At 39.1% G+C, this 10,622-nt stretch overlaps 1 protein-coding gene across 1 annotated transcript; it reads left to right on the forward strand.

Annotated features, from left to right (window-relative positions):
- Positions 2,526-4,388, forward strand: LOC104787657 (pentatricopeptide repeat-containing protein At1g66345, mitochondrial-like). Its single transcript, XM_010513260.2, has one exon. It carries the CDS (start codon positions 2,563-2,565, stop codon positions 4,168-4,170), a length of 1,608 nt encoding a protein of 535 aa, XP_010511562.1. The 5' UTR covers positions 2,526-2,562; the 3' UTR covers positions 4,171-4,388.

Genomic DNA, 10,622 nt, shown 5'->3' on the forward strand with positions numbered 1-10,622 from the left:
TAAAGATATAAAAAATGTTTAAAAAATTTTTATGTTTTGAAATTTTTACTAGATAGTTTAGGAATCCCAATAGTTTAATAAATAAATTTAATTAAAGAATTTTTGTAATACATATTTTATTAAAATAGGTTCCTCTAGATATCGCGGAAGCTCCATACCTAGTATAAATAAAATGAATTTTAACTCGTACTCTAGGACGAGTCTTAATCTAATCTAGTTACACTAATGTAATCCAAGACAAAAGAAAATATGTTAATTTATAACATTTATCAATTTACGAATATTAATTTACTGACGGAACTTTTAATGTACTGTGGTTTTCATATAATTTTAAAATAAAAACTTAAAACATCTTAGAAATTGTTAGGATTTCATATAATTTCAAATATCAAGTTGAATACCCTCTTTCAAAACCATAAAACTTAGGTAATATTGTTGAATATGCCATGAACAGTAACAAACATTGTAAGGAATGTCATTTTCAATAAAACATTTTCTAAAATGCCATAGGGTCCACTCTGATCTATTAAAAATGACAAAACTATCCTTCTCTTATTTTTTCTCATTTATCTCCTTTCCTTTTTCAAATTTCTTTCATTTCTCTCTCTTCTAGTCTCTTCTCTCGACTTTTCATCTCTCTCTCTCTCTCTCTCTCTCTTTTCTTGTCTCGGCTTTCTTTCTTCCAAACAAAGAAATTCTTTCAAAATCACCACCTCCATCTCACCTGCATGCTTTCGCCGTGGATGAACAAAGTGTTTTGTTCGTTCTGGAGATACTCTTCTCAAGGTTGAGTATGCTATTTCTCAATTTTGAGTTTCTTATGTTTATTTCATTCTCTATACAATTTTAATGGATCACATCTGATATCTGAACCAATTTTTTTTTTTTTTCTGATGGACCAGATCTGATAGACTAAATATGCTTGAAGGTTGAATATGATATTTTTCAATTAGACCAGTACATGCGTCAGCAGGACTGCAGGATAGAGAAAATGGTTTCATATTGAAGGACAAGTATTGTCTACCAATCATATATTGTAGGCCTGCGAGTTCGGGTTAACGGGTCGGGTCGGGTCGGTTTTTTCGGTTTTTCGGGTTTTCGGTTTTTCAAAAATATGTTCGAAGATAACCGAAATCAATTTCGGTTCGGTTCGGGTCTCGAGTAATTCGGTTATTGAAATCTCTACCGAACCAAACCGAAATTTAAAATGGTTTGTCGAGAAAAGGAAAAAAACGTTGGGCCAGGCCCAGTACAAAAATTAAAACGAAAAAAAAACAGAAGTACTTTGGCTTTTAATAAAACGCTGTGTTTTATTCATCTGCAACCTTTGCAAAACCCTAAAATCAACAGAAACTTGAATGGCCGCCGATACGAAACCAGCAGATCCGACGAAAGAAGAGGAGGAAGACGACGTTTTCGGTTAACCGTTCGGGTATCCGAACCGAATCGAAAAATCTTGGGTAACCGGAATAATCTACAAAGCTTCCGATCGGTTCAACTCTTCTAACCGAAGCCTACCCGAAATCGAAAATCTCGGTTCAGTACGGGTCGGAAATTTCGGGTCGGGTATTTCTCGCAGGCTGAATATATTGTCTACTAAGAGAGCGAAGGACATAATTGGGATGGACAAGTGTGTCAACAAAACGGATATGGTCTACTAAAGAGACCAAAGGACATAAACGTGGTGGACAAAAACCTGTTCGGGTGTTTAATCTGGTCCACTGAAGGCACAATAAGATCGGTACATGCATCAATAGACATGCAGGTAGACAAGTTGAGTCCAACCAAGTGGATCTGGTCCACTTAAGAGATTGAAGGACAAATTTTGGATGGACTAATCTTGCAGGCGTTGGATATGGTCAACCCGAGGTTCATCATGTGTGTGTTAAGTGCCATTTTTTTCTGATGGACTAAATATGCTTGAAGGCTGAGTATGATATTTTTCAATTAGACCAGTACATGCATCAGCATGACTGCAGGATAGAGAAAATAGTTTCATATTGAAGGACAAGTATTGTCTACCAATCATATATTGTCTACTAAGAGAGAGAAGGATATAATTGAGATGGACAAGTGTGTCAACAAAACTGATCTGGTCTACTAAAGAGACTGAAGGACATAAACGTGGTGGACAAAAACATGTTCGGCGTTTAATCTGGTCCACTGAAGGCATAATAAGATCGGTACATGCATCAGTAGACATGCAGGTAGACAAGTTGAGTCCAACCAAGTGGATCTGGTCCACTTAAGAGATTGAAGGACAAATTTTAGATAGACTAATCTTGCAAGCGTTGGATCTGGTCCACCCGAGGTTCATCATGTGTTTATTAAGTGCCATAAAATTTGTCTCTGTTTTAAAACGCATGTCACTTGTCTAATTCTTTTTTTTTTTAATTTTTCCTTCTTTAATTCAAGGATAAAAATGTCTTTTTCTCTTGTGGCATAAATTAAAATGTGACATTTCTAAGAAGAAAAAACTAAAAGTGGCATTTTCTCGTAACTTTAATTTAAAAGTAGCATTTCTCACTAAATTCCCTAAAACTTACTACATGATTCTGTCAAATGCGCCGCTTACTAAAACAACAACAGTGGCGTCCCTTCGTTTCTCCAACAAAACTCAACAATGGCTTCATCTTCTTCTTCTCATCCAAAACTAATCCAAATCCAAACGAACACCAAGAAATCCTCATCAACGCCATCTCCAAATCCTTACACTCCAACGACACCTGGGAAACCCTCTCCACAAAATTCTCCTCCACTGATCTATCAGACTCCCTCGTATACCAAATCCTTCTCCGATTCAAACAACCCGAAACAGCGAAACGAGCTTTAAACTTCTTCCACTGGTCAGCTCACACACGAAACCTCCGCCACGTAACAACCTCTTACGCCGTCGCGATTCACATCCTCGTTAAATCTCGATTACTCATCGACGCTCGAGCTTTAATCGAATCGTCTATTTTGAATTCAGATTCCGATTTAGTCGATTCGTTGTTGGATACTTACGAGGTCTCTTCCTCTACTCCTCTAGTGTTTGATTTGGTTGTTCAATGTTACGCAAAGATTAGGTATTTGGAATTAGGATTCGAAGTTTTCAAGAGACTGTGTGGTTCTGGATTTGTTCCTAGTGTGATTACTTTGAATACGTTGATCCACTTCGCTGCGAAATCGAATCGGGTCGATCTCGTTTGGAGGATTTACGAGTTCGCGATTGATAAGAGAGCGTATCCGAACGAGACGACGATTCGGATTATGATCAGTGTGTTGTGTAAAGAAGGGAGATTGAAAGAAGTTGTTGATTTGTTAGATAGGATTCATGGGAAGAGATGTTCACCTCCTGTGATTGTTAATACTAGTTTGGTGTTTCGTGTTTTGGAATCGAATCGTATCGAGGAGAGTATGAGTTTGTTGAAGAGATTGTTGATGAAGAACATGGTTGTTGATACGATTGGTTATTCGATTGTTGTGTACGCGAAGACGAAAGAAGGGGATTTGGAGTCTGCGCGGAAGGTGTTCGACGAAATGCTTCATAGAGGTTTTAGTGGGAACGCGTTTGTTTATACGGCTTTTGTTAAGGTTCGTTGCGAAAGAGGTGAAGTTGAAGAAGCGGAACGGTTGATGAGTGAGATGGAGAGTTCTGGAATCAGTCCGTATGAGGAAACTTTTGATTGTCTCATCGAGGGTTGTGCGAGATTCGGGAGAGAAGAGAAAGCTTTGGAGTATTGCGAGGTAATGGTAACCAGAGGGCTTATGCCTAGTTGTTCTGCTTTCAATGAGATGGTTAAGAGACTAAGAAAGATTGAGAATGTGAATTGCGCTAACGAAATCCTAACGAAGTCTATAGATAACGGGTTTGTCCCTGATGAACATACGTATTCTCATCTGATTCAAGGATTTGTGGAAGGAGGCGATATTGAACAAGCGCTAAAGCTGTTCTACGAGATGGAATACCGAAAAATCTCTCCCGGTTTCGATGTGTTCAGGGCACTAGTTATTGGACTTTGCTCTTGCGGTAAAGTTGAAGTAGGAGAAAAGTACTTGAGAATTATGAAGAGGAGATCGATACAGCCTAATGAAGATATATATGAGGCATTGATTAAGGCGTTCCATAAAATTGGCGATGAAGCAAATGCTGATAGAGTTTATGATGAGATGATTTCAGTTAGATGATTCAAACCGCATGGTTTAAGTATGTTTGGGTTGGATCATTTTTAGTCTCCTTGTAGCTTCATACGATCATTTATTAGAGGAGGACCACACGAAAAAAATGAAAGTCAACTTCTACGAGCGTTATTAAAAACAAACTCACCTCATTGTAAAATTATAAATTCTTAGAGAGATGTATTGGGAATTAGCAAATCAATCTATAAGATTCTTATAGATTTTTATAGTCATATACAAAATTTTCATTCATTAAAAAATAATTCGACTTAAGAATATTTTTTTAAATTGTAAGTTTTGGTTTAGTCATATAAATGGGTGATTATAAGTACTCATCTTCTCAAGATAAAAATTTGATGCTCATAAAAGATATTGATGATCAATTTGTGCTCTACTAAAAACCATATCCACTTTTAACTCTTTTAGTATTCCTTAAAATTTTAACAAGATACAATTTTATATGAGTCTACCACATTCACTATGTTTAAAGGATTCCTTTATACAGTACTTAAGTAGTAATGTAGCATGATATTACGTATTCAAAAGTGATTAGGGTTTCGTCATATCCATAGATAAATAAAAAAATTCTTAATGTGGTAGATTGAATTATTCATGATCGAAATGATTTTCTTATATTTATGACGCTGAAGAGTAAAAATCTTATTATAATTTCACATATAATATGATAAGTTGCAGCTAGAATTTCAATTTTTTCAAATCTTTGATATGGGTGTTTATATGACAATACATCAAGTGGAAACTTTCTCTCAATTTTTTTTTAATTTTTTTATATAAGTTTCTGAATATTCAAAAAAAAAATAGTAAATATTAAATAGCCATGCTACGCAACGAGATATTATTAAAAAATTTAAGAAACTCACCACCGATAATCCTTTGAAAATGGATTCTTAAATAATATTTTAATATAATAATATTATTTAATTTAAATTATGTTTGTTTTTAAAATATCAACCAATCAGATCGTGACAAATATTGAAAGTGAGACTTTGTGTCTTTCTCTCTCCTCAACTTATTCTTATTATTATTTTTAATCTTAGATTTTTTTTAGATTTGTATTTAAATTGTATTAGTTTTTATTATACTTTTTAATTATACACTACTTCTTTGACTTGCAAGTGATATGAGATGTATCCAAAAATACACAGATACCAGTTATTAGCCTTCTTGTATCAGAGCAAGTTATCTACTATGCATCAACAAACCCATTTACACAAAGTTATGTAGATGTTGAATAGAACATACCTTACCCTAAATTATTTTTGAGATACTTGATATGGTGAGCAGAATGAAGTAGAACATCAATTGGATGATAGAAATTGGTTTAATCGATTTCAACAGTTGGATGTGTACAACCATACATCAACTCTTCGTCTTCTTCCTTGCAAACATCTTTTTCACCATATTTGAGTTTATTTCTTCAACTAGCGTTACTCTGTTCATCTTCTTTGTTTCTCTCTTTAATTAATTTATTGATTTTTGGATTTCATTTAACTCTACTTTGGTTTAATCGTTTTTTCAATTTCTTGGTTTCTCAAACAGCTGTGAGTATTGAATATACGCGTCAATCAAATCAACATATCCGTATGATAATCCATACTTTTTCCACAGCTCAGACCATGCGAGATTGATACTTGTTTAGTTTGACTCATGAAGGTGCATATGTCCATTCTTGGCCTCGATCGTTGGTATTATGAAGCATGATCTAGTTACTTGACTTATGAATTATGTGTGTAAGAAGATTGGTTAGAGTTTTTTTATCTCGATTGCCAAAAGAATTGGAAAATATCTCTATCAAGGATAAATCATGACCTATGATTTATTCTGATTGATATTCACTATCTTCTATTTATGTAAATATGATTCTGTAATTACTCACTCTAGAATACCCTAGAATCTCTTGTATCTGTATATAAACTCTCTCTATTGTACTTAATAAAATCATCCTTCATATTATCTTTTACATGGTATCAAGAGCCAATAACGATCTATAATATTTTTTTTTTTCCTCTCTTCTTTCATCCTCTTTCTTTTGGCTATCATGTCTGCTGCTACACCAGCACCAACCGATGTCCTTCTTCCAAACACTCCTTCTCTTCTCACTATCAATATGACCAACGTTACTAAACTGATTCCCACAAATTATCTCATGTGGAAATTGCAGATCCGTGCTCTTGTTGCAGGGTACGGTCTTGTTGACTATCTCGATGGATCCATAGAGGTTCCACCCAAAACCATCACCACCAACACTGTTGTCACGCCTAATCCTGCGTTTGAGTTGTGGCAACGCCAAGATAACCTCCTTTACAGTGCCCTACTCGGGGCTATCTCGCTTAATGTGCAGCCACTTCTTTCAAGAACCACATCCTCTGCTGAGATCTGGTCTACTCTTGCGGCCACTTACGCCAAGCCGAGTCGAGGTTATGTTCAGCAACTACGGGATCAGTTGAAGGCATGGAAGAAAGGAGATCACACGATTGATGAATACATACAAGGTATGACAATACGTTTTGATACTCTTGCCAATTTGGGCAAACCAATGGATCATGATGAACAAGTCGAGCTCATCCTTGATGGTCTTCCGGATGAGTATCAGCCTATCATTGACCAAATTGAGAGTCGCGACATCACTCCTCCGATCACTTACGTCCATGAACGTCTCCGCACTCGAGAGGCGAAACTCCTTTCCGCTGCTACTGCGACGCCTTCTCTCCTTCCGATCACGGCAAACGTTGCCGTTCATCGTTCCAACAACAACAACAACTCTGGTCGTCAAGGTCCTCACAACAACAACAAACAACGAAACAACAACAACTACAACACCTCCTCAGGCCAGTCTTGGTCACAGTCCAATAACAAGGATAACCGTGGTTCTCGACCATATCAGGGCCGTTGTCAGCTCTGTGGAACTCAGGGCCACTCTGCTAAACGTTGTCCTCAGTTTCAAACTCGCTTCACCAATCCTCCTCCGTCAAGCCCGTTCACACCTTGGCAACCTAGAGCAAACCTTGCTATTGGTTCAGCGTATAACAAGGATCCATGGATCTTAGACAGTGGCTCGACTCATCATATTACCTCTGATCTGAAAAACCTTTCGCTGCATCAACCATACCACGGCGGTGATGAAGTTCTTATTGGTGATGGTTCTGGTATTCCAATCACTCACACTGGTTCCACCTCTCTTTCCTCTCCACTCAAATCTTTACAATTGCAGAATGTCTTGTGTGTTCCTAACATCCACAAGAATCTGATCTCAGTATATAGATTGTGCAATTCTAATCAAGTAACTGTGGAATTTTCTCCGGCATCTTTTCAGGTGAAAGATCTACTCTCAGGGGTCCCATTACTCCAAGGCAGGACTAAAAACGAATTGTATGAGTGGCCACTACCAGCATCTCAGATCAAGGCGTTGTATGCTTCTCCTACTTCCAAAACAACGCTATCTTCATGGCATGCTAGACTGGGTCATCCGTCTTCTGATATCTTAAAAACCATACTCAAGTCTTTTTCGTTACCTTTATCCACACTTTCAGATTCATCCTTGTCATGTTCTGATTGTTTGCTCAATAAAACACATAAGTTACCATTTGCTTCCTCCTCGATCTCCTCTACAAAACCTTTACAATACCTTTTCACAGATGTTTGGACTTCACCCATCTACTCGACTCAAAACTACAAGTATTACCTCTTATTTGTTGATCACTTTACGCGGTATACTTGGTTCTACCCTCTACGGAAAAAATCAGATGTTCAAGCTATCTTCAAAGCCTTTCATCCACTTGTCGAGAATTATTTTGGTGAGAAAATCAAAATCTTGTATTCAGATAATGGAGGAGAATACATTGCGCTTCGCAGCTACCTTTCTACTCATGGCATTGCACACTATACGACTCCTCCTCACACGCCGGAGCACAATGGACTTGCTGAACGCAAACACAGACACATAGTTGAAACAGGCCTAACCCTTCTCTCTCGTGCCTCCATGCCTATCACATACTGGTCATATGCCTTTGCAACAGCAGTCTACCTGATCAATCGATTACCAACACCAATTCTTAGCAACACTTCCCCATATCAGAATCTCTTCAAGGCTTCTCCCAATTACAACAAACTGCGAATTTTTGGCTGTGCCTGTTTTCCTTGGCTTCGTCCCTATACGGCTCATAAGCTTGCCCCAAGGTCCAAGCAGTGCGCTTTTCTTGGTTATTCCCAAACACAAAGTGCCTACTACTGTCTTGACATTGATTATGGTCGGATATACACAACTCGACATGTGCAATTTTTAGAGACTGAGTTTCCATTTGCGAAGCAACAGAATCTTCAATCCACACCACCGGCCTCACACACGAGTGCTTCGTCATCGGTTGTCCCTTCGCCACTCATACATTCGTTTCCCCCGAGATCGATCCCTCACTCGCAACCATCATCTCCACCTACGTCGTCTCCATCGTCACCAGTGAACGCTCCTGCTTCTTCATCTGCCTTAGACTCGTCCTCTAATAGCTCTGGCTCGACGGAATCCTCCGACACCTCTGGTTCGACGGAATCCACCTCGGCTCAGGTAAGTTCTCAAAACTCAAACTCTCTATCTTCGTCGTCTTCCCCTTCTTCCTCTGAGCCCACTGCTCCCACTAATAATGGGCCGAAACCCACGGCCCAGTCCACACCTCCTCCTCAACAATTAGTCAATACTCCAAATAACCCTCACCAAGCCCAAACACCAAGCAAAGTCCAACAAGAAAATTTAAGCCCAATTCCCACCAACTCATCGTCACACACGACACACACGACGCACTCCTCGCCTACAACGGAGGTCTCGTCCTCGTCTTCATCGGCTTCCATGGTGCCTTTGGTTCCTCCCCAGAATCCGGTGCCACCACAGAATCTGACCAATACGCATCCGATGTCTACACGTGCGAAAGCTGGGGTGTCCAAACCCAATAAGAAGTATCTCCTTACTACATCGCTTGGGACAGAGGAACCGCAGACTGTTGGTCAGGCACTAAAAGATGATCGTTGGAGAGGTGCCTGCACAGCCGAGATTAATGCTCAATTGCGTGAACACACATGGGATCTTGTCCCACCACCTTCCAAAGATGTCACGATTGTTGGCTGCCGTTGGATCTTCACAACAAAACACAATTCTGATGGTTCCATCAACCGCTACAAGGCGAGATTGGTAGCCAAAGGTTATAATCAGCAGCCGGGTCGTGACTATGCAGAAACGTTCAGTCCCGTAATCAAGTCGACCACAGTTCGAATTGTCCTCAACGTTGCTGTAGACTGTGATTGGCCGATCCGTCAATTAGATGTGAACAATGCATTCCTCCAAGGGACGCTAACGGATGAGGTATATATGTCTCAACCTCCAGGTTTTGTTGACAAAGATAGGCCTCACTATGTTTGCAAGCTTAGGAAGGCAATTTATGGGCTCAAACAAGCTCCAAGAGCTTGGTATACTGAACTGCGTACATATCTTCTGGCAACTGGTTTTTACAATTCCAAGGCTGATACGTCGTTGTTCATCTTGAGGCAAGGACAATCTGTGGTCTACATGCTAGTCTACGTCGATGATATTCTTATCACCGGTAATAATCATACTCTCCTCACTACTACTCTTGATGCGTTAGCAAATCGCTTCTCAGTCAAAGCACATGAAGATCTGTCTTATTTCTTGGGGATTGAGGCAACACGGACATCAGCTGGGCTACATCTCAACCAACGAAAGTATATTCTGGATCTTCTTGGTCGAACGAATATGCTCATGGCCAAACCCGTTGCCACTCCTATGGCCATCACACCAAAACTTCACCTCCATTCTGGCATCAGATTGTCCGATCCCACTGAATATAGAAGCACTGTAGGGAGTCTACAATATTTAGCATTCACTCGCCCTGATATATCCTTTGCTGTCAACCGATTATCACAATTTATGCATAGTCCCACGACTGATCATTGGCAAGCAGTTAAAAGAGTATTAAGGTATCTTCGGGGAACGTACAAGCATGGTATAATGCTTAAACGACACAATAATCTCTCCCTTCATGCGTATTCTGACTCGGATTGGGCAGGAGATTCTGATGACTATGTCACCACTAATGGATATGTGGTTTATCTGGGTCATAATCCGATATCATGGTCTTCTAAGAAACAAAAAGGAGTGGCTAGATCTTCTACAGAGGCAGAGTATCGATCGGTTGCGAATACATCTGCGGAACTAATGTGGGTTTGTTCTCTCCTTACGGAGCTCGGCATCAACTTACCAAAGACTCCAACGATATATTGTGATAATATGGAAGCCACATATTTATGTGCAAATCCAGTCTTTCACTCTAGGATGAAGCACATTGCTTTGGATTATCATTTCATTCGAACTCAAGTTCAGTCTGGAGCACTTCGTGTTGTTCATGTTTCTACAAAGGATCAACTCGCCGATGCTTTAA

This window comes from Camelina sativa, chromosome 5 (assembly GCF_000633955.1).
Source record: "Camelina sativa cultivar DH55 chromosome 5, Cs, whole genome shotgun sequence".
NCBI classification, from domain to species: Eukaryota; Viridiplantae; Streptophyta; class Magnoliopsida; order Brassicales; family Brassicaceae; genus Camelina; species Camelina sativa.